This window comes from Triplophysa rosa, linkage group LG1, assembly GCF_024868665.1.
Source record: "Triplophysa rosa linkage group LG1, Trosa_1v2, whole genome shotgun sequence".
Lineage (NCBI taxonomy): Eukaryota > Metazoa > Chordata > Actinopteri > Cypriniformes > Nemacheilidae > Triplophysa > Triplophysa rosa.
The window spans coordinates 2,614,327-2,639,277 of record NC_079890.1 but is presented as its reverse complement, the minus strand read 5'-3'; the positions used below and the strand labels follow the sequence as shown (position 1 = coordinate 2,639,277).

Here is a 24,951-nt window from a genome sequence, read left to right as displayed (position 1 = left end):
GCCTAATCCTAGTTTCGTAAAGCCGGAACTTAAAGACAAATATAGCATTTTTTTTCTCTGTCAAGGCTACTTTTTATTTCATCTATGGAAGAAAATAGCCTTACATATTCACAAAAAATGTCTAAGAGGGTCTGAAACTTGAAACAGTTCCATTATAAAAACTTGAAATGTAACAGCGAGAGATCAAACGTACACTTCAAGGAGGATCAATAAAAAAGCATACATACATTACAACATATATTTAAACAATGCAATATTATAGAAAACAGTGGATAATTGGACTCATAAACAAGTTTTCAATGTACAAAGGTTTTTCGCTACACTGGATTTTTACGAACATCAATTATTGCTGAATTGGTACATAGTGGTCCCGTGTTGAGGCTCGATCTCCTGAATTCCCTCCGGGGTCGCGAGAGAGGTAGGGAGGCAGTCCCGTTCCAGTGTGCAGAAGTCCCGCTGGGTTGAAGTATTCGATTATTTGGCAGTTCACAGGCTGCTGTCTGTCTCAGTTCCTCCACGTTACACTGATCTTCAGTAGGGAGAGATGAGCGCCTCCACGTCGGCGGTAGAGGCGCGTTCACGAGGTCCCGCATCTCCTCCCTCGATCTCTGAACTCTCTCAGCCTCGAGGGAAGACCTGACCGTGTCGTCAGCGACTCTGCCCGGGACCCTTTCAATAACACCTGCGGGTCAAGTCAAGTTTTATATAACCAGTTGGTGCTTTTGACTGTGGAGAATACTAGTTTATATATGAAATAGATTACATTAACTATAACAGCGTCAGTTGTCACCTTTGCTCTGTTCCCCAGCCTGATTCACGGGGCTGTGCATTTCCCTCAGTTTGCTGTTCAGCTCCTGATTGGCTGCTCTGCAGAGGTTCAGCTCTTTGCGGAGGTTGTGTATCAAGCCTTCATACTGTCGCTGTCTACCTGCCAGACCTTCATCCATTTGCTCTGCAGACAGTAATAAGATTCAAAGTATTAATGGTACATTGGTGACACTTTAACTTACATGATATAATGTATATACGGACAGCACAACTAAACAGTCTTAACCCTCTGGGAATCTTCGTTTAGGGGTCACACTTTGCTCCTTCGCGGTCAAATGTGGTCGAAGCCTTCTTTTTTTTCAAGAAAATCATTGTAATACATTTTTGTTTAATAATGTTTTTTTTCTTTTTTCTTTCGCATTTTTAGAGAATTTGATGGTACTAATTAATATTTATCCAATAATTATTACCCATTTTTACCCACCGAAAACAATAAACAATGTTTTAAAGATATTTTTTAAAGAATTTTTCAATTAATGCACTATTTTAGGTTAAAACAGAGACCAGTCTATTAAAATCCATATTTTGGAAATTTTTGATTAGAGCCTTCTGGTTGTAAACAAAGCAAAAACGTGCAGTGGCATGTGTAATGGAGTAACCACTAGGTTCCAGTATAGCCCTCTATAGAGTAATTTGTGAATTCCCTAGCTGTTCAGATATAATTTAGGATTTGTGGATTTTAATGTACATTTAGACAATCTCAAAGATGTTTTTTTCAACTTTTTGTCCCTTTTTTGTCAACTTTTAGATATTTTTTATTTGAATAGTACCAAGTTTTGCATTATGATTTTTTATCATTATGAGCCTTTTTGTTACTTAGTATTTGATAACTAAGATATCTAACAAAATAAGGAATGGATAGTGTTAAATCAAACACTTTATACAAATATTTTGCTATTAATTGTTATTTCATTCAGTTTACTGGGCCTCTTCATTTAGGGGTCACACTTGGCTCCTTGGCGGTGACACTTGGCTCCTGTAACTTTTTTCAGGAAAATGTATGTAATATATTTTTGTTCAAAATATTTCTTATTTTGTATTTTGAGAGAATTTTATGGTAGGAATTAATATTTATGCTATAACTATTATCAATTTTTTCTACCCATTGAAAACAATAAAAAAAATTACATTTATTTTTTACAATTTTGTCATGTGTGTGTGTGTTCATGTTTGTATATCCCGGTGGGGACCTAAACCTGAATGCACACCAACTCATGGGGACTCGTGTCACCGTGGGGGCCAAAATTGAGGTCCTCATGGGCAAAATAGCTTATAAATTGTACAAAACAATATTTTTTTAAAATCTAAAAATGCAAAAAGTTTTCTATGATCTTTAGGTTTAGGGGTTGGGTTAGGGGATAAAATATACAGTTTGTACAGTATAAAAAACATTACGCCTATGGACTGTCCCCACGGAGATAATAAACCAGACTGTGTGTGTGTGCGTGTGTGTGTGCTGATTTGTAGTTTGTACCACCAAAAGTTTCTCTGAGTTTTCATAATTGTTCATATTTCTCATTCATTTCCTATGTCGGTCATTTTTGACCGCGAAGGAGCCAAGTGTGACAATTTGTTTGTGACCCTTTGACATATACGAATCATAAGCATAATGTTTTTGTGTGTTCACAGAGCCAAAATGATAAAAGTATTCAAATGTCACCTCATTCCGATGAAGCTACGGTTTTTTACATTTCAAAATGTAACATTTTTCGATCAAAAATGACCGAAGAGTCCCAGAGGGTTTGTGATAACTCCTTATTAATGCAACATAATTCAGAAGGGTGGGAACGAAGCACAAGAGAATTAATTGAGTGACTAACCCAATGCAAGGTTTTTTAGAAAGAGAAACGAGGCTACGCTAAGAGGAGTACGCCTCACGGTTATTCCCAGAGACGATAGTTCCAACTCCTTATCCTCCAACCATTTACACGAAAACAGGCATTCCCCATTAGTCAACGATGTGGTTTAACAACCGGGTGTAAATGGACCTCCCACTATTCGCCTACGCAATGATATTTGTGAATAACATTCAGACCTCGGCACTGTTGCAGCAGTAGCTGGATGTTTCTCTCGTGTTCCTTCTGCTGCTGGGTGAGTCTGCGATCCGCCTCTATCTGCTGTCTCTCCAGAGCTGCTTCCAGCCAACCAACCAGATTCTGCTGCTCCTCGACTCTGAGCTCCAGCTCGGCCAGGGCCAACTGCAGCCTCCGCTCCTCCTCGCGGAGGGACACGACCTTCATCCGGCACATGCAGTGTTAGACAGTTTTTAAAAGCTGGGTCTACCCTTGCCAAAACAGGCTCAATGTTGCCACAGAGGCTAGAGACTAATGTTTGACGTGGTGTACAATTTCTTAAAAGATACAACTCAGGACTGACCTTATCAAAGTATTTACACAGCAAGGCTCGAGTTTCCGAGGCTGACAGGTAGGTGAGCTTGGCCATCAGGTTCATCTCCCATTGGGTGAGCATGCTTCCTGATGCCCTCAGCTGTCTCTGTCTTTGGGTGATCGCTTCGTTCTTGTACTCTATAGCGGCATCTAGAGCCTCGATGGCCTCGTCCAGTTGGAAGAGAGTGCGTTCTTCCTGTTGACAAAGTTGAAATAGTTACGGCCTGCAGAGTTCCTGTAACTCGTAGAGCATGGCGCTAGTAACAGCTTCGTAACAGTAAGTCATGGGTTCGATTCCGAGAGAATGCACATACTAATAAAAATAGAATGTTTAGAACAATTTTTTCATAAAAACAAGTTATCTTTACTGAGAGCCAAATTGTATCTATTTGCAGCTTTGAGGAGGATGAAGTTACCCGAAATTAATTCACATCTACAGTATATGCTTATAATGCAGTGGTTCTCAAACTTTTTCGTTGTAAGGCCCCCTTTGTGTAGAGTGCATTGCTTTGCGCCCCCCCCAAATAAAGACTTATAATCTTAAACTTAAAATTTTAATTAAACCAAGAAAATATTCAGTTAAACAATGCTAAAACATCAATTCTTTTGGTTGGTGGCGTTGTTTTTCTGATGTTGGATTGCACAAAATTTATGATAAATATCTATTTTTCTAAAATGCCACAAAATCTGTGGCCCCCCTGGAACCATCTTGGGGCCCCCCAGGAGGCCACGGCCCCCAGTTTGAGAACCACTTTTATAATGTTTAGGAAAAAACATATCTGGTAAAAGACGTGTGTATCTGTAACCAACTATAGATTTAGGCTGCAGAATCTTTTATGTAACGTAACAGCTTTTTGATAAAGATGTGAATGGTCTCAAGTCAAGAACTTGTATTTACGTTAATTGCGACGTGCAGTGAATGCAGCTTTACTACAAAAGCTTAAGAATGTCACAATTTACAGCATGTAAACAAGATTGGCTGAAGTGTTCTACTCCTACATTCACATTGTGTCAGAATTCATGTAATTACAAGATGACAGTCATCTGTTCCAGTCCTCCTCATACCCAGAAAGTATTCGTTTCTACAGCAATGCTCAGAATACCACACTGAATACCCTTATATTATATTAAAATATTGTATGGTATTGTACATTTTTAAATAAAGAGTTTTGATAAGATAAGATGCTCTTATTGCGTCAGCTGTATTTTTTGAGTTATTATTACTTAATCAAAACAACCCAACTGCAGTTTGATTGATATAAAAAGAACTCGATTTTTGAAAATCTTTACAGAGTTATCTTTTGGCACATGACCTCTTCGAATATATTTGAAGGTTTTGTTGTGGTGGTAAAAAAGATCAATAGAATATAGAAAAGTAGATATGATGAAGTAGATCGTCTTTGCACAAAATGGTCAACATTTATTACCAGGGGATTCAAGTGAATTATGGGCACTGACATAAAATCATATACTGGGCAGTTTTTGATACTTTTTTTAACGTGTCCCGATCGCACTTCCTGTCACGTAAATGACGCATGCACGATCTCAAAGTGAACGGACACCAGTCTGTTTACAACGTAGAGGGGTGATGCATGTGCAGATCTTGTAAGACGTTATTTACGCGACAGGAAGTGCAATCAGGACACGTTTGGCGTAAGCTGTAGAAAACCGCTCGTAATTTTATAAATGACGTTCCGTTTATTGCAAATAACAATCGATTTGCTTCACAGGACGTTAATATGTCACCAGGAGCCGCGGGGATCGCGCTTGTGTTGGATAAAAGTGCTTTCAGCACTCTTGAAGGCATGGCAGCCATTCACATCCATTATATGAAGAACAAAGGGCTTTTACCTAGACATTTTCATTATTGTTCTCCTCAAGAAAAAATGTCACCTACATCCCGGTTGGCCTGGGGGTGAGTGAATAAACCGCAAATTGTATTTTTTAGGATGAACTATCCCTTTAACCATTAAGCCCGATGTCATTTTGCCTCGTACAGCAGGGATGTCTTGGAGCTTTCATAAGATTCAAAGTTTTCCCATTTATATCTACAAGATCTTATGGTAATTCCAACATGGCCGCTTCAACTTCGCTGTAAAGCTCTAAGTGTTTCAACTGCTGTGACGGATCTATTAGATCTATTCATTGCATCATGCCGTATAATCCACCCCTAAAGTTTGCGTAATGGAGCTGAGACTGAGCAGAGATCCCTTTAATACTTTTCCATTCAAGAAAAACACTGATTTCTACCTCAGGAGAAAGCAGGTTGCCCTGTCTCAGTTTGTCGTCCAACTCCACCCTCTGTTTAAGAAGCTGTTCTTTCTCCTGTCTGAGGTTGGAGATCTCCTGTCTGATCTGCTGGGAGTCTTGCGCGCTGCTACTCCGCAGAAGACCGTTCCTCTCGATCAGTTCCCGCTCCAGAGATTCGATTCGGTTCGACAGGGTCGCCAGGTCTTTACTGAGGGCCTGCGAAGTGATGAGACCAAAAGGTTATTGAACGAAAAGGGTTGATGGGACACAGCGAAGTGAAAAGGTTCTTTAAGACCTGACTAGATCGAAGCTTTTTGGATTCCAGTCCGCTGCGCTCCATCAGCAAGGCCTCCTTTTTGGCTAAGATCTCTTCTCGTTTGGTCAGCTCTCCTTCCAGGCCGTCTAAACCCCGCCGTTGTTCCAGAACCTTCTCCATTTCCTCATCGAGCCAGCGTTTCTGCTCTTCTATCTTCTGCTCAATGACATTTAAAAGCTTTTCATTTTAGCCAAACATCAAATATCTCAAACCTCTCCTGAAACATGATCCAATAACAATAATAATATTCTTTCAAACGTATGTGAATGTAATAAACACCATTATAGAGTAAACATAGCTAATAAATAGCTGCGGGTAAATTTCCTCTACCTGCTGCTCCTCTAATGAAACAACCGAGCCATTGCTTCCGCTCCTTCTCTGCCTCTGAAACGCAGCGATTTCCTCGGTCTTTATCCTCAGGATCTTCTGCTGCTGTTCGTTCTTAATCTCCAGCTCCTGCTCAAACATAGAGAAGGTTCGACACAGATCAAGTCATAAAAGACACTAAAGTAACTGAGAGGTCACTGAGCAAATTGTCTGGATACAAGAAACAAAAAATGACAACGTAAAGATCACAAATTAATTTTACAAAGCAAATATTTTTTGCTAAAGAAGCGAGTGGGGAACTTTTCAAAACATTACACTGTAGACCAGGGGTCTTCAACTACTTTTTTTTGAGGGCCAGATTCCAAAACTATAAATAGGATGCGGGCCAATTTTTTACCATATCCTTATTTCTTCAATTATTTTGTATTTCTGTAAATTACTGCATTGTGTTACTTTTTTGCTGTTTTTTTGTTGCCATTACTAATAGGTCATATATTAAAACATGCACACAAATATTGCATCCAGTATTTTTTCCTTTTCATGATATTTAATTAAAAGGGATATTGTCTTTTTCTAGATATTGTCTAGGTGTAGTTGTGTTTTATATTCCTAAATGCATCCAAAATGAAATTGCTGTTAATTTACTCACCCCCAGTCAATCCAAGATGTGGGTGGCATTGTTTTTTCAAGAAGATATTTAGTTGAATTAATTAAAGTCAAATCAATGAAAGTCAAAAACGCTAATACATTCAACATACAAGTAATCCCTGCTCCTTATGACGTTAAATTAGCGTCTTATAAAGCGAATCAATTTATGTGAACGATACTATACTGAATACTATACTATACTGCGATAATACTGAATGATATTATCGTATCATCGGGTGAATTCCAATAGCATTCATCATGTGCCCCACAGATTCTTTGTAGTGCGAGTTGTGGAGGGAGATGAACAGCTGCTTTTCGTAAATATAACCGTATTTTCATACATAATGAATGCAGTAAAAAAAACCTCAGATTTCCCTTATCTACGACAACCGTTCGCTTGGTGTACCCTTCCTGCAGTGACTTTCAAGGGCACAAGACGCGTTTTGGAACGCAATCTATCGCGTGCGCAAACCAGAGCATGTGAGCGAAGCGGAGCGAGAGCGTAGCGGGGAGCGGAGCGTTAATATTTCTCGCGGAGCGGAGAGCGCCTTTCTGAAAATTCCGCTCCGCTCGCTCAATATACGCTCAGTCGCTTGCTCAGCCCTCTTGGTGATTTACTTTTTTTGCTTCTGGATTATTGTCCCATGTACACCGCATGAGCCTGAAGTCTGAATAATAGCACAACGGCGCGTCAACTACAAACGCCTCGTCCATTTGTGGAGGTGCGCGGGCGACAAGAGGTTTGATACAGGCTCATTTCAGTTAAAAACATTATAACATTTATATTTATTTCTCTTAAGAAGACATTGTGTCACTTACCCAATGTAACAGTTGCTTTTCTGAAATAAAACCTGAATAAACCTCAATGTCATACACTTCATCTTATATTCCATTTACACGATTTCCCCCAGGATTCATTCCTCACCTGCGCTGCTAAAAACACAACAGTGAGTCAGCTCACCTTGACTCTGTGTTTTCCCTTCTGCATCTCACTTTCCAGTCGTCTCTTCTGCTGGCTCTCCTCTCGCAGACGCCGCTGCAGCAGGTCCTGCTGCTGTCTCATGCTCTGCACGTTCCTCTCGAGTTCCTGCACGCGCCGCTCGCTCTGCGCAGACAGGCAGGCGAGCTGAGCGGTGTCTCGCTGCTTCTGCTTTAACACCTGCACAAATAAAACACATGCGGTTACATTTTCAATACAAGAACCGATTCCTCTGTTCTAAAACCTAGCGAGATGAGGTCCCACGATGGTTCGGTTACTTTCTGCACATCAGATTTTACATCTGCACTTAATTCGCATTGCCATACGTAAACAGTACTGCACATTTCGTAGGTTTTAAAGATCGGGTAGCATGCTATGTCATGCGTTCTGACTTCTCTACACTGTTGAACGTGCTGGCTTCTCATGCTTAACATGGTCAACTTGTTAAAAAAACGAGTTGGACGTATGACGGAGTATTTCTGTGCTTGATACACCCCCCCCCCCGGCACTCCAACTTGTTTCGTAAAGTTTTTTATAAGTCTGGATCCCTATTTCGTAAAAGGGATCCTATTCCTTTATTGGGCAATTCTCCCAGAAAAGGAACACCCACGGCAAGGCGAAAGAAAAAGCCCTCCCACGCGCCAACTGACGAGCATAGGAAGACCCGCTTATCAAGATTGGCTGCACTGCGTCAAGATTGGCTGCACTGTGGGCCTGCAGCTCGTTACTCTTGCGATAGTGAGAGGAGTCGAGGAATGTTTGTTTGTTCACAGCATTTCAGTGATGGATGTTATATAAACGCTGGATATAACGCTGGATTTGGAGATACGTGCATAATGTACCAAACACGGAGAGATTAAAGCGATGATGTGTTGTGTGCTCGTGCTGTAGTTCCGTTCCACTGCCTGCCTCCAGCAGCTCGTGTTTTTCCGGAAATAATCGTACAGCTGTATCTCTCTTTTATAAATTTGATCAAACTAAATACTCTTGGAAGATATGACGTATGCAATACTTCTGTATAGGTACCCAAGATTAATATGAGATTGGCAGAAACTGCGTGTGTTACCCCATCTTTAAAATGTTTACAGAAACCGGATAATTCTGTCATTTTTAAAGCTTAAAGATGAACAGATGATTGATAAAAACGGTGTCCATGCTGTTGACCATCTTGTTGTGTAATGAGTGTTTCATAGACAGAACGCAGCAAATTTGTGACGTGCTGCATTAATAACCAAAAAAATGTCTTCTTGTTCTCAGCAACAGAACACTTGTACAGACGAAGACGTGACAACCTTACAGAAAAGCTCCTACATTGCCTTTCAGGAAGGCGAGGCACAGACACAGACCTGAACTTTGCTCTGTGCAGCTGCGATCTTTCTCCTGCACTCCTGGGCTTTGGAGCGGTCAGCTGCGTCACGGCCGCCCTGAAGCTCCAGGTCCTGCAGCTGCTTCTGAGCCTCTGTGAGCTCAATGCGAGCCTGTTCTGCTTCGGACTCCAGCTCCGAGATCTTACAACTGTACTGCTTGTTCATGGCCTGGGCATCTTTACCTGGAGAGAGAACGAGAGGGGGATACAAACAGGAAACAATAGTTGAAACAGCAGAGGAAGAATTTTGATTGGGAATCAATATGAATATGTAACACTCGTGCTACCAAAATATATCACGTCTGAGCTGATTTTCCAAGTCCTTTTCTCTTTCTCTATGGAGTCATTGTCAATATAAGCGATCCAATGAAAATTACATGCATAACTAAAACGCCAGCGGATTTTTCTAGCCGACTCACCGGTTTTGATCAGCTCTTTAATGAGCTCCTCCTTCATGCGGATGGTTATGGAGAGTTCTCTGATCTTCTGTTGGGCTTGAAGAAGCCCTCTCTCTGTGCAAAGCTCACCTCCAAAGCCTCTCACGCTCTCCCACGCCGAGCTTTCGCCAATGCTGCTGTTAGCTGGAAAACAAATCAAAACTCTGTTTACAACATCAATCTCAAGCAGTGCTTCACAAATAGGTACTAGAGATGCACCGATATATCGGCCAAAAATCTGTATTGGTATCACTATCAGCCGATATCAGGGCCGATATATCCTGTCCATCAAATGAGGACAGGAAAACGCAATGACTTTGTGCTCTGTTACAGTATATAGAAAATGTGCTCTGTTACTATATATAGAAATGTTAAGAAACATCACCACAGATTGATGTTCAGCATTAATAGTCATTATATGAATGAATAATAATAACATTCAGAAAGTTGAGAAAAATGAATTTAATCTTCAGAATCGGTAGATATCACTTTTGACTACCAAAGTATTTTTCGTACTATGGGAGTCAATGGGGGGCAAGATCTGTCTGGTTATAAGCATTCTTCCTAATATCTTTCTCTGTGTTCATCAGAACACAGAAATTCATACAGATTTGGAACAACTCAAAGGCGAGTAAATGATGACAGAATTTTCATTTTTGGGTGAAGTATCCCTTCACGCGCAGTAAAGAGCTCATATTATATAACATATTAACATGGTCTATATTTAGGAGTCGAAGTAAAGAAATGAATATACTTGCATGGCTTCTGTATTTTTAATTAGCTGGACCGTAGTGTGCACAAACTGTAACTCCCAAGGGATGTTTAACTTACATGTACGTCTAGCGTACTGCACAGCTGGAAATTGGTTGTGCCCAAGCACTTGAGACAGAGGTGCCCTGCTCGCAGCAGAGAATCCTTGATGTAACGGGGCATCTTTCTTTGTCCAGGTAACATTGGTGGATCTGTTGATAACAGTAAACAGTTTGGATACAAGCAATCGTAACAATTCTGGTAAATATGAATATGATCACCCATACTTCAGTTTCTCTCTGCAGGCTTTAATGGGACCATCTTCACCATCACGACTCGCTCCTTTCCCAGAGGTCTCGCAGTGAGTGTTTTCAAACCCGCTCTCCCACTGCGCATGGTCTAAAAATGAGCTGCCGTCTACTGACGCGCCCATTCCAGCCTAAAAACAGCATTATTAACATTTCATTGAGTAGATATGCCATGAAAATGTCCAGTATACGAAATTTAGCGGCATCTAGTGGTGAGGTTGTGAATTGCAACCAACGGCTCACTCCACCTCTCCCTTTCGAAGCACTACGGTGGCTGACAGAAGACAAACATGTCGTCACATTTTCGCTTCTTTGCCGAAGGAGATCACGTATTTACGAAACATGCTCTGTAGAGCAGTTTGTCCATTTAGGGCTACTGTAAAAACAACATGACGAATTCCATGCAAGAGGATACGCGTTGTATGTACATCCTAAGGTAATTCAAACATAACACTTCATTATGTATGGTCTTTATACACCTCTGAAGACATAGTCATGTATATTATATTGCATTTCAATAGATCATCCAAAACATTATACACAGCACCTTTACATTTTATTGCTATAAAGCAAGTGACAAAAATAAGCATCAAATGTGGAAATGTGACCTCGTTCTGATTTTGAGCCGACACAAAATTACATGGCAATGCGATAAGCGTTTCAAGACGTTTGTTTACTCCTAACAGCTCAGCCCCAGTGGCGGCAGCTGTGGTTTACACCTTTAATTAAAGCTGACGCCTGTTTGAGGTCGAGGATGCTGCGAGACAAATCAAAGCGTATTATTTACCTGTCTGTTGATGCTTCTGCCTCCATCGGCGTCGTAGGGAGGAGTCAGACGGCCCGTGCCGTCAGATGTTTGCAGTAGAGAGTTGATGGGGGCGGTGTGAGGTCTGTGTCCTAAGTGCAGGAGCCCCCCTCCACCAGGCTGGGCTAACAGACTGTGAAGCTCAGCTATTAGATCCTGCTGCTCCTGTAGCTTATCACTCTAGAAAACCAAAAACAATGATGTCTAGTAAGAACATCCAGAACATGCCATTTTCAAAGCTGTTATAGAGAGACAAATTATGTGACAAAGTTAAATACTTAGGGGCTTATGGGTATTAAAAAAAACAACATTTTTAATCTGGTTTTCCATAAAAACCACACCAAAATGGGTAATAGGATTGCAAGTGTTGTCTAAATGAAGCTGTCTCTCAGTAGGTGTCGCCTAGTTTGGACCACATGCGGGTTAGTAGTTACCATCCAAATTGCTGTAATAGATGCATAATGTTTAAGAATGACTTTTTTGTAATGTAGGAATTATGCAGTACGAGGTTGCTTACAAACAGTGGAAGAAATAAATACAAATCAATTCAATCCATTGTCAAAATGTGTTTAGGTATGTTTCATACCAAGTCCATTTTTCCATAACAGTTCTACAGTTTTCGTGCCTATAATTTCTTAAGACACACCCGAGACACATCACGTCACAGGACCACATTTATCTATCTATCTCCGCATCATTTTTCTGCTTTTCTTAAAAATGTCTTTTCAGTGGAGCTGCTTTGCGACAATGCAAATTGTGAAAGGCGTTATAGGAATAAAACCGAATTCAATGAATGCGTCCCGTCTTTCACAAACACAGACCGGCGCACATATAATTAGCACAGCACGCAGTAGGTCTCTCTTTATTTAGACGCTTTTGCAAGAAATTTTCGGATGTTTTTTGCTAGAGGCTTCACACTCACCTGCTGTTTGTATTGTTCCATGGCATCTTCCAACGCGGCTAAGAAGTCTGTGTTTTCTTGTTCTACTTGCTGTATCTGAGCCTGCAGCTGTGTAATGCTGTTTTCTCGGTCACAGCTCCAATCTGCTTTTACTTGCTCCTTTACCATAAAAAAACCCATTGACACGACAATTACGTACAGTTCTGCTAATACATGTCCCTTGCAGAATCTGAAAAATGTAAGTATTAAAGAAAAAAACACCTAGTTCAAATGTTTGCATACCCATTACTCGTGCTTCTTGGGCATCAGTGAATGTTTCGCACCCTCAAAGTACGTCAAACATACATCAAAGTATCACTTCAAATAGCATTATCACATATAATCAAACAGCCCAAAATGATCAGAAAAAATGATCAGGCAAGATACATTATCATTACCTTTATGATAAACTAGTAGTGCAACCATTTTTAAGTTACAACATTTTCTCTTATCCTAGCGTGATATGCAGATTGAAACTATTAAATAAAATAGCAATTTGTAAGCAAATTGCCCAGAAAAAACACAGATTTTTGCTTAGGCATTACATTGGATCAACCTATGATGCGAATTTAGGGCGGTACTATCCGTCTGTCAACCCACTGGCAGGTGAGGAAACTAGTGACACTACCGGTGCTGTATAAATGACACGCTCCCCTTCAATATTCAAAGATCAACTTCCGTCAGCATACCTGGTTATTAAACGCTGCCCGTCCCTTCTTCAGCGCTGAGCTGTCCTCAGTAGAGCTGCTCTCAATGCCACTGTCCAGACCCGACGCTGAGGTCAGTCCGCTCCGTTCCTCCTCCACGGCGCAAAGCCACTCCTTCACCCTCAACAGCTGACTAGCGTTCAGCGTTCCCTCTCCCTGCAGCTCTGTAAAGAGTCTGTAGGCCGAGTCCGTGCACGTCCTGTAGTGGGCGCTCTCTGCTTGCAGCTTCCCCACGTCCACTTCGAAGGGCCTCAGTCTTTTACCGGGGTCGGAGCGAGCGATGATGCGGGTTTCAGATCGCTGGCGGGTTTCAAGCGCACGTCGGAGCGCTTTAATTTGGAGCTCGAGGCCTTCGACGCGGTCCGGCTCTCCTCGGCAGTTGACGGTCGCTCGGTTTTGGATGTTACGGGCCCGCTTGGCGTAGTTGAGGGTATTGAGGCTTTCGTCGAAGTCTGAGGATGAGGGGCTTATGCAGGCGATCATGAGTGTCTTGGCGTTGCCTCCGAGAGAGTCCTTTAAGATCCTAACAACAATAGGATGCAAATCAGTAACAGTTTGCCGCAACAAACACCACTAATTCACTGTAAATGTTTTGAAAACGTAATAAAAAATCTGTACCTGGTGATTTTAGAATCTCTATATGGGATATGGGTGCCTTTTCTCTTAGGGTCCCCGAGAGCTCCAATGACGTTTCCGAGAGCGAGAAGCCCACTGTTGATCTGAATGCTCTCCTTTAGCCGCTCGCCGGTGTTGCCGGTTTTAAGGATGCGCTCTGATCCAGCCAGGTCCACAAAATGGAACTTGGAAGACAGGATCTGCAAGGTTCCGCTCGCTCCTCGTGAAGATCCACGCCTCTGGTCCATCAACACCGTGAAGATGGTGTGGGAGCGGCTGGAGTGGGGGTTCATCTGGGTGGCCCCTGTGTGGCGGGCGGTCTTTCCGGACTCTAAGAGACTGAGAACCTCATCAAGCCCCTCCACTTCACATTCCTTCACACCGCACAGCACTGCAGGGAAACACAAAAGACTTCCTGAATAGACTCTTAACCCTCTTTCTCTAGAATATGTGCTTGTTGTATATTGGAACAGGCTTGCTTTAAGAATTTTGGGGATAAAGGTATACTCTATGTATATATTGTATTCATGTGTTCGATATACGTAAGAAGTCCAGTCCACAACTTACCCACATTCCCCTTTTCATCCTCTCGAATATGTATGTCTTTACTGGCTGTCTCCACTTCCAGCAGGTCCCTGAAGACCTCTTTGTAAACCTCGATGTAGGAAACTCGAACGGAGAAGTCGATGAGGTCATTCTCGTCCAGCAGTTTAAAGATCTCGGCCACGGCCCTGGGAATGATGCCCTGTTCATCTTCCCTCAAAGCGGCTGCAGCCAAAAAACCAACAGCAGGTTAATGAATAACTCGGAGCGGCAGAATGCTGAAAAGCAAGATCTCAGATGGCAAGGGGAAGGGTGGCAACTGAGCCGGGGGAGGTGTTGCTGGCGGCGAGAGCGTGCCAACTCATGGAAGCAATTTAACAAGACACAGACAAGCTTTTTCACAGCCTTGTGAATCACGTCTGGTCTCGATGGAGCCCAATTAATAATATGCTATAAGGAAGCGAAGAACGGCACGATTGTGATCTGTTTACAAAACACGTCGGCTGTCACAATACTCGAGTCGATATACCTCGAAGATGAAAGCACTTCTTTAAAACACACTCACAAATGTCGGCTTCTCCGATGGTGTAGGTTTTGCCCGAGCCTGTCTGCCCATAGGCAAAAACAGTGGCGTTGAAACCATGAAAGAAGGATTCAATGAGGGGCTGAACGCAGTCGGTGTACACATCCTCCTGGGTCAAGCGCTCCTCAAAGACGAAGTCACAGTGGAAGTGGCGGTCATTGCCCAAGGTGACCCTCTTCTCCTCGGGGTCTGCCGTGATGCAGCTCTCATGGTTGTGCAGAATCTCTTTGGGCAAAAGTGGTCGCACCCGGACGGCCACCTGCACGGCGGTTTCCTCCACCTTGCTCTGGCCGACTCCTTTTGGAGACATCGCTGATTTGATTAGCAGTCCCTCATGACTTCAGAGGTCTGAGACAACTTTGGTCATCTGACGGCCACTAAAAACATTTAAAGATCAATGGTGCTGTTCAGACTTTAACACCTTTAACAACATGCTACAAAACACACTGGTAATATTTTCAGGTATGAAATCTAATGTACTATACTACAATGATAAATGATCATACAACATAGTTATTAATGTTGATAAAAAAAAACGGGTGGTCTAAAGCACGTACTTAACAGTTCCAGGTAAACACAACAAACAACCATTTCAATATTTTACAGGGTTGCACAATATTATCGCAATTTACAAAAAACACGCATATCACAAAGGTTTGCAACAACAGAGCGATTTTAATACTTAGGATGTGTGAGCAAGCCAAGATGTTCTTATACCAAACTAATATAAAAACTAGTTAAAACGACATTAGAATTTGACATTTTTATGTACAGCAACAGTAAAACATGGCCGTTCACGTTCATAAGAAGTAGTGGTGCTTTGTTTTCCCAGGAATTGTGTAAAGCATGTATAATGGTTATTTAATTTTTAGTTATCAGAAATATTTGTATACATTTGAAATAGATTTGACAAACTTTCAGCATTATCATATCACATTTTTCTTCAATATCACGCAGCCCTTTTTTGAATCATAAATATATTAAGATCAAACAATGTGAAACTTGGCCTTGTTGTAATTATAAGGTTTAACGCCCAGATATGCAAAAATGTGTTTTTACAAGCTGTGGTTTTGTATAATCGTATTAAACATCTACTTTAAAACTGTCTGGATTTTTTTTGCCTGAATTCAATCTCATTTTTGTTGGAATGTTGTTGGAATGTATTATGTTGCCTAATACATGTTTGCTGTTTTAATAAATGTTTTGCACATATTAGTTTTACTGTTTAAAGCCCATAAAGTGTGACATAGCCTAAATGTCAAAGTGAGCTGTATTATTTCCATTACAACAATGCTGGCAATTTTTAGATGTAAGTGTAATTTAAATGTGCTTTCTTGCAAAAAAAAGGCATTTGCCTAGAATAATGAATTTGACTTTAAAAAAAAATCTTCTGATACATATAAATGTTGTCATGAGTTGCCACACAAATTACAATATTAACTGTTTATTGTCCTGTAACGTTAATTGTGCTGTATAGTGTTTTGTAAGTTTATCCTTAATATTGACTAATGCTGCAACAGATTCGGAAGAACAGACGTTATTTTTGTAAGATTTGTGTGACATTTTGTCGAAGCTATTTAATTAACAGACAAATCGCATGACAGAAACGACGAGACAATAATAATACACCGCAAAACTTTCTGAGCTCACAGTCTAACAACTTTGGTAAACTCTCTGGTAAACATTACATTTTTCAGCGTTTCTAAAAGAAAAAACACCAGGCAAAATTAAACACAGTGGTGAAGATCTCTACAAATGTGGGGTTTTGTTTATGTTTTTTCGTTAAAGTCAGGTTAGCTCAACTGCTAATGTTACAAAGTTAGCCGCTAGCAGACTCCTCAGAAGTTTCAGCGAGTCTCTTTAACATCCACATAACGGGCACACATCCCAGAAAAACACGAGCGCCTGGAACGCAAAAAAATTGCTTTTATTTTGTAGTATTTTTCATAACTCTTAACTTACTGTTTTTTCATAGTCGATCACTCTGATCCCTTTGCCTTGGATCCCAATCCCTGGATGGCTGGTCTGGATTCAGATTCAGACCAGCCCACGAGCTCAGGATGCGTTGATGTCGATGGGTTTGTGCATCTCAATGTGTCGCTGCGCAGTTTGATCAATGTATGACATCAGGTACCGCGAGACTTATTTAAAAGCTAAGTTTTAGTGCGCTCTCGCGGTGCTTTGATGTTCTTGCGATCAGTCTGCGCAGCTCCTATTCAGTCGGCTCCCCAGATGCCTGAATAAAATATTCCTCCTTCAGATCTGTTAACGATGAACATAAACCTTCTGTACGATCTTAAAGCCAACTTCTGTGTTTTATATTATTGATTTAACGACTTCTCTGCTGTTTTAATGTATGGATGGTTTACAAGTGATTTATTTTTCTTAAATGTCGTAGTTTTTTTACATCGTTTCAAATTGATTGTGTCATATCAGTGGTGGAACATTTGTGATCCTTTATAAACAATTTTAGGGTATTAACAAATAATGTGGATATTACCATATGTTAGTTATTCAAGATTTAAGCTTACAATTTATGTTAGAAAGGGCAAATATGAATTAATGTCGGCATAAACTGCATATGTAAAATAATAGCCTACACACTTAAAGGATTGAATGTGTAATTTAGTAATATTGCCAAATACTGCTGTCGTTCTTAGGAATTGGGTTACAGCTGTGTGATAAATAAGCATGAAAATGTCATCAAAATGTTGTTAAAAATCTATAGGCAAAGTTAGGATTTTTATTTCAAGAGCTTAATTATAAACCATAAGCCATTTAATCAAAGCTATATTAGATGCTGTTGTACATTGAGTGAATATTCCTTCTCTTGTAGTGTGTTCGGCTTGCAACTGCTTATCATTTCCCAGCCATTTCTGTTATACAGTATGTCTATTACAAAAGCTTGGCTTTCATAGCTGTATAAAAATAATTCATGCCATTGCCTTCTCTTGAATAAAAGGTACTGATATTACAATTCATCTTGCATTTGCATAACTGTTTTCTTTAAAGGGGTAGTTTACAAAAATGAAAATTCTTATATCGTTTACTCACCCCCATGTCTTTCCAAAACCTGTATAACTATCTTTACTCTGCAGACCACAAATTAAGATACTTTGAAGAACGTTAGTAAACAAACAACGCTGGTCCTCATTGACTTTTATAAGAATAACCACCGAGAGACATTTCTCGAAATATCTTCTTTTGTTTTCCGCAAAAGAAAGAGTCATTTACAGGTTTTGAACGATAATGGATGAAACAAATTAAATTTTGTGCGAACTTTCACTTGAAGGAGCTTCCAATCCCAAACTGTCAAAAATAGAGGCGTTTGCTTTAAATTAATTATTTATTTGGAGACCAAAACAACATATAAAAGGAAAGCAACTTTGAAACAATGCACTTTGGGAAAAGTAAAATTGATTAAATTATAATTTTGGTTAACCAATGCCAACATCTTAGGATCTTATTATCCCGTTGATCTATCATAATCAATGTCTCATGATGATCGTCAGTCGAGGGCGAGTGAAGGTCACGGTGAGTGGATTGTGGTCACTGAGGAAGACTGTGACTTGTTGTCGGCACTGGTGACTTCACAACAACAAAATCACTAGTCTTCCACGGTGCCCAAAAAAAACGGAATCTTTGAAGTGCACATGGACCACAAGGGTTTGAAACATTTCAGATCTGAAGAAAAAATACCAGGGAGCCAATAAAAGACTTGTTTAATATACGGTGACTTGAAGACGGGATCAGAAAAAATGGTGTGGAGTTAATAATGTCAAGCTATTGAATCTCCATGCCTTTTCCAGAGGCAGTCTGTGCTGTCCGTATCTGTTTTTATATCCACAGGATGTCAGCTGAGCCTTTCGGACGCATTCTATATTACATTTCAATTTATTCTACCCGTTTGGTAAATATAGATGCAAAGGGGCTGCCCTCATAAAATATTTTACTTGCTTTCTCAAAACGGTTATACAGCGACTTTAGCTAGAGGTTAAAAACGGTTACACTGACTTTTTAGAACCGTTCCATTCATCCATCGATCTATCTGTACATACAAACACACACACACTTATTTTCAAGAAACGAAATCTCATTGAGGTTATTTAGTCCTAATAGTAAGGACTATTAGGGTTATATGCAGTAAGAATTGTATCTCATAAAAAAGGTTCCTTTACTTGGGGCTTTCCAATCAACCTCTTAGCAGATAATAATAGTTGTAATGCATTATTAAAACCTCAAGAGATGATGTCCTTCGGTTGCAACGAACTAAATTTCGCACAATTTTCACTAAAGCATTGTGGGTAAAAGTGGTTATAGTTTGATCCTCGTGTGGTTTGAATAGACACTAATGGTCATAATAAGCACTTGTGCAAGATGGTTGACTTGGCACTCATGAACCATTTTCACAAACATTCTGAAATGAGAAGGCGAACAATACAAACAACAGAAATATTGTTGTGAAAATTGTGTCCGCCGTTAAAATAAACAACCGGACTGCCTATTTCAGAAGAATAACTTAATTAGTCCGTTTTGTGAGGAGAATAGATAGAAACTCTCTATAGGCACTCGTGTTGGACTGAATGACAGAAGAGAGAAAATGTAAGAATAGAGAGGATTTTCCCAGAATATTTTTACAAGGAATTATCCATGCTCTAGAAACCACGATTCCTTATTTGACTCTTATTTCAAAATGTTCAGGAATAGGGAAACAACAGATATTATGGTATCAAGTATATTTTTGTGATTTCTGTAGAATGACATGGTCATCAAACATCCACACTTCTCATTCAATTTTTATTTATTAAAAAGTTTGTTTTTAAGCGGTGGATTGAATTCTTAACATAAATCTTCATCCTCAGAGCAGACCTTGAATAAATGAAGTTAAAAATGAAACAATTCTGTGAAGAAATAAGAACAAAATCAACTTTGTGCTTATACTGTTGCAGGTTGACTGTAATGGTGTTTACTTAAAAGTCATGCAATATTCTCTGCGTCTACTGTAATTTGATTACAACGCTTCATCAGCCAAGCTTGTTACTCACAGAGATGTGAGAAAGCAAGGTCTAACATGGTCTTTATTATATTCATTTCATTAATTCCTTCCTCCCCACTGAATTGAAATGCCTGGCAAAATAAAACATTTTAAATTTTTACCGTCGACCTATTCGTGAGACAGTCTGTTTGTTTAATAGAAGCCTGTCAGAGGTTGATCAGATAATAAAAGCATCTTTTTTTTTTTAATTAGCGTGCATGAATAATAGGAACAAACAAGTACATACCCTTCTTGGCTTAGAGGGTGACGTGTTATCATAAACAAGTTTAATAATATAAATGTTGGCAATCTTTTAGTCCTATTGTTATTTATGCAAACAATACAGAAAGAACAGAAGAACTGCATGTTCACGTTGTATAACATACACAGCAAAATTGTATATTCTGTTCTACTGAGGTCGAATTAAACCGACATATTAATGAAACCCTCTTCCCCTGAAATAATTACTTAGCAGAATTATTTAAAGATTGCACGTTCACAATTAGGCGCAAACAAATTTAATGTGGCAGTACTAATTCGCTAGTACATCAGATGTCAGTTGCATTTCTTTGAAGCTTATACGAGTCAGTGATTTGGCTAAATCACAGCTGGTTGTTTTCCTTAAAAATGCAGTTGCTAATTACCAATACCTGAATAACTCCAGCGAATGCTCAAAAAGGGGAAATATTATTGTTAAAAGCCCACAAATATTGTCTTTTATCTAACATTTGGAATGCCGTTATTTTTCTCAAAACCATCAGATATAAAGTCCTAGCCATCACAGGTTGCTATCTTTTTAATATTATATTTTAAAATATATGATACATTTTTTAAATATAGGGCATTGCCTTTATTTTTTTTGTAAAATGTTTTTTGAAACTTGCGTTTTGAAACCTATAACATTCCAATCTTTAATATTTGATTTATGGTGTCTTTAGGTTCCAAAAATGTCAGACATACAGATCTGCTTTCATTTAGATGACATCATATAAGGCTGTCTGTTAAAAAGAAAACCTTTTTGTTTTTGCGGGTCTTCCGTTTAATAGCAATGAAGTACAGTAACTGGCTTGAATTACACAGCAGTGATACGACATTTTCTGTTTAACTATATGATTCCGCCTTTTTTAGACTAAAGCAGAAAAAGTCTTTCATCATTTACTCACCCTTTCTTTCTTTTCAAACTTGTATGACTTTCTTTCTTCTGCAGAACACAAAAGACGATATTTTGAATAATGTCTGAAGAACCAAACAACATTGGACCCCATTGACTTTCATTGTATAGACAGAAAACCACTTAGACATTTCTCAAAATATCTCCTTTTGTGTTCCACAGAAGAACGAGTCATATAAAAGTTTTAAACAAAATGGTGTTTTTATTTTTGGTTGAACTATCACTTTAAGTCTGTTGCGTGAGCAGTGTTTACCTTCTTCTGAGTAAGGACAGGTGAGAATGGCTCTTCTCATCTGGGTGTTACCTCTGCTGAAATGCTTGAAGCGAAGACTTCTCCTGTGACACATCTCCTTATTAGGGCCTCCATCCGCCAGACATGACCCTGAAATAAACCCTGCATGACACCGGCATGATCACATTATAAGATCATTTTGTAAGTTAATGTTATTTAGTGTCCTAACCATATGTAGCCAACTATCCATCGCTTAGTTTTTCATTTCCCTTAAACAATGAAACCCAGAAAACCCAGTAACAGACGTGACAGTAAATTTATTGGCACATTATCTGTAAATTTATTTGAATGATGATTTATCTAGACCGGTTAAAATCACATAATGATTTATATCATGCTTTAAAGCTTTTATACCTTTCCTAGTTGCAAAAAAATTACAGATTGTAGCACAAAGCAACCAGATACTTAATTATATCTCCTTTTAAACGTGTTCTTTATAAGAAGAGGTTATTTCTGAATCCAGCTATTGCATTCTATTAAAAGCACATGGGTCTATGAAAAGCGGATCAAATCCTGTCCCTGCACCCCTGTGCCCTTAGAGACCATAGGGCAAGATCGGGTCCTCCTCCAAGCCTGATTGTAATACCACATCAAATGTGTCCCCTCTTCGTGCACATTCTATCAAATTTTGATCTTCTTTTTTTATAAAGCCATGTTGGGCTTCAAAAGGCCTGCTTCTTCAAAAGCACGTCCCTTCAAAGTTGGGTGTACATTCATGGCCATGCCATATGTGAACCCACCTATTTCTGTTGGTGTCATGCCGACTAAACAGCAAGAATGCGTTATTGAAAACGTGCATGTATAACAATTAAGCGATTATGGAAGATGCAGAAAGGTTATGAAAATAAAAAAGAATGCTCTTTCTGCAACCAGATCAATCGTTGCCAGGTATTCTCACAGCCATACTATCTTTAAGAGAAACAGCAATCTGGAATGAAAAATATTTTGAATCATTTTGACATTTTTACAATGCATGATAACACTAATAGGTTGAAATGGCGCATTTGCATATTTAGGCATTTGTTGTTATTAAGTGTATTTTCGGACGGGACTGTAAAACACTAATAAAACTTGCTTTGACTATGAACAGAACGTGACCACAACTGAAAAAATAGAAATTGAAAGCCAACCCGGGGCCTTCACCAGACAAACTATAGTGTATTGTCAGTGACCTAGAAAAAAGCAAATTCTGTTTATAAAGAGGATGTTCCCTCAAAAACAGAAAAAAATACTTTTTAACTTCTGCATATGCACATAACCAGAAATAAAACAAGAAGATAGCATCATTACAGCAGAGGTTTTCAACACTACAGAACAGCCAAAATGTAAATTCACCAAATGGACATAATCACTCAATCTGTGCACTGGGAATGACAGGCGTTGAGCCAAAGACAACGACAACCATTCAAATCCTACAAGATCCCAAACACTTGTTTGCATTTCAACAGGTCTAAATGACTCAAATCGTCGCGAGGAATACAAACACTACAAAGTCCTAAAAGAAAAGAAACGGAGGAAAAACAACATTGAATTAAAGCTCTCGATTTGTTCCTTTCTGCTATAAAACACAACACACAGTTGTCCTTTAAAACGTCCGAAAGAATTCAACAAAGCAATAAAATCAAAATAAATGATGTAAATTAAATAAAAACTACCTGTTGCTTCGTCCAGTGATGTCTTTGGCACTCACTCCCACGCCAAACACACAGATGACATCGCGTCAACATGCTTAAAAAACGGAGAAAATGTGAAAGCTACACGCTAAAAGCGATGTATTTCTCCACCGGTTTCATTTCAACCCGTTTTCTCCGTCGTAAGCAGCGCTTCTTTCGCGTTTTCTGAACGTCTCGGCGTGTTTCAGCACCATGTGCCGCGGACAGCTCCGCTTCTCATCCTGCACGAGCTTCTTAAAGGCAACGCTCACTCAACCGACAGGTGGCCCGGCTGTTTCGCGAGCGCGCCGATGACGTCACCACGACAGGGCAGGGGTGTGTTGATGACGTCACCGAAAAAGTAATATTAATTAAGAATGAGCTTAATAAGTATATACATCTGTAATTCATTTACAGTTACACTCCTAATTTCGTAAGCAATTTACGACCTCTCCATAACAAGCTATTTTAAAATCAATGCTAATAATCATAAATGATAAATGAATCATACAATTCTATAGCAAGAACTGGAGGATTTTTGCCTTGATTGTTTTAAGTGAAGATCAGAATAAGTATTATATCATGAGATTCCCTGCAGGGACTCTACTTGGGGACGTATTTTATATTTTTAATATTTGCCGAAAATCGCACTCTATTTGTTTACGAAATTATGAAATTTGCATAGCATTTCTGTGGATAAAAGATGAACACCCACCACATTTTGAACTGGAACTCCATCGCCCCTTTAAATTCACTCCATGGACTCCCTGAGTTTCCTGGATATAAATCATAAAGTCCACCTATAAGGTTATTTCCCTAAAATTGGTTATTTAGTTGTATTCAACTTGTGTACAAAAGCCCTTACCTACAAACTCTTTCCTTGAGCACTAATTATACAATCAAGCGTTCATTATTTCCTGATCATTTTAATACTATTAATTCTAAGAGGCATTTTAAGATGTGTTCAGTAAGCTAGCTCAAGCATTCTCAAATGCTCTTTTAGCAGGGCCACTTTAATCTACTACCACTATAATCCACTAATAACCTTCATGCCCCCAATGGGTTTTCACTTATATCCTCATTATTTTAATCAGAGTGTGGAGTATTTTTTACCCCTTCTTACAATTTAACAATCTGTAAACAGAAATAAAATGACGCACTGTTATCATTAAATGCAATTCTAAGAAAACGTTATATTTAAGCAAATGAAGCAGAAAGAAGACCAGAACAAGAATGCTCGTTCTGAATGCGAAGTAAAAAATTCTGTAGCTTACATTCTTTACTGAATACATATATCTCAAACTCACTATGCCCTTTGTCCTGTTAACAAAATTTAACAAAACACAGGGAGCAGGGCCAGTCACCCACTTTCATTGGGTTTCCCCCCTCCTCCTCCTTATTCCCCCTTTTGTTTGGTGCCAGGAGGTAACCATGGCAACCAGCATCACAAAGCCGCCAGTACTCGAGACAGAAACGTTTGCGAGTATCAGGACAGTCCACGTATACAGGCGTGGATGGGACTTATAAATATTAACAAATGAATCTGAAAAATGACATTATAGGTTATTCGAATGATATGCGCTAGAAGCCTCAGTGCTGTGCTTGCGTTGAAAAGCACGGCGGTGAGCAGCAAACCGATGGCGTGCAATAAACATACGTAAACATACACGTCGGAAGAGGGAACTAACAAGTGCTGTCACCACGAGTCTGCTTGGAGGAGATCAAGCGATGCAACAATTCATGCAGTCTCGTCATGTTCCTAAGCAACAGAGATCTGTCATCTTGATGGCTAATCATCCAAGCAATCCCTCGTTGGACCTTTTAGACAAACCAAATGCTACAAGCAGAGAGTTTGTTTTGCTGCTGCCAAATCACACCGATTGCGCTGGTGTTTTCGGTCACACGGGGGAACTTCGCACTCGGCAAAAATTTCATTTGAGCATAAATCGAAAACACCTGTTCACCTTGAAATGATGCTTTAAATCTTTGAATGAATGTTTTTTTGTCACAGT

General features: G+C 39.6%; 1 protein-coding gene across 3 annotated transcripts; it reads right to left on the bottom strand.

The window, feature by feature from the left end:
* Nucleotides 1-61: 61 nt before the first annotated feature.
* kif7 (kinesin family member 7) lies at nt 62-23,166 on the bottom strand. 3 transcript variants are annotated; one of them, XM_057336390.1, is made up of 20 exons: nt 22,943-23,166; nt 21,249-21,389; nt 14,772-15,166; nt 14,231-14,431; nt 13,667-14,054; nt 13,031-13,571; nt 12,324-12,461; nt 11,384-11,581; nt 10,576-10,727; nt 10,370-10,500; nt 9,521-9,682; nt 9,082-9,284; nt 7,718-7,915; nt 6,112-6,237; nt 5,761-5,937; nt 5,466-5,681; nt 3,205-3,411; nt 2,864-3,062; nt 791-952; nt 62-682 (listed from the first exon to the last, which is right to left on the bottom strand). In XM_057336390.1, exons 3-20 carry the CDS (start codon nt 15,097-15,099, stop codon nt 318-320), a joined length of 4,092 nt encoding a protein of 1,363 aa, XP_057192373.1. In that variant the 5' UTR covers nt 15,100-15,166; nt 21,249-21,389; nt 22,943-23,166; the 3' UTR covers nt 62-317. The 3 variants fall into 3 exon arrangements, with proteins under 3 accessions (XP_057192373.1, XP_057192382.1, XP_057192364.1); XM_057336399.1 differs by having other exon boundaries at nt 21,249-21,377; XM_057336381.1 differs by lacking the exons at nt 21,249-21,389; nt 22,943-23,166 and adding an exon at nt 16,752-18,028.
* Nucleotides 23,167-24,951: the final 1,785 nt, after the last annotated feature.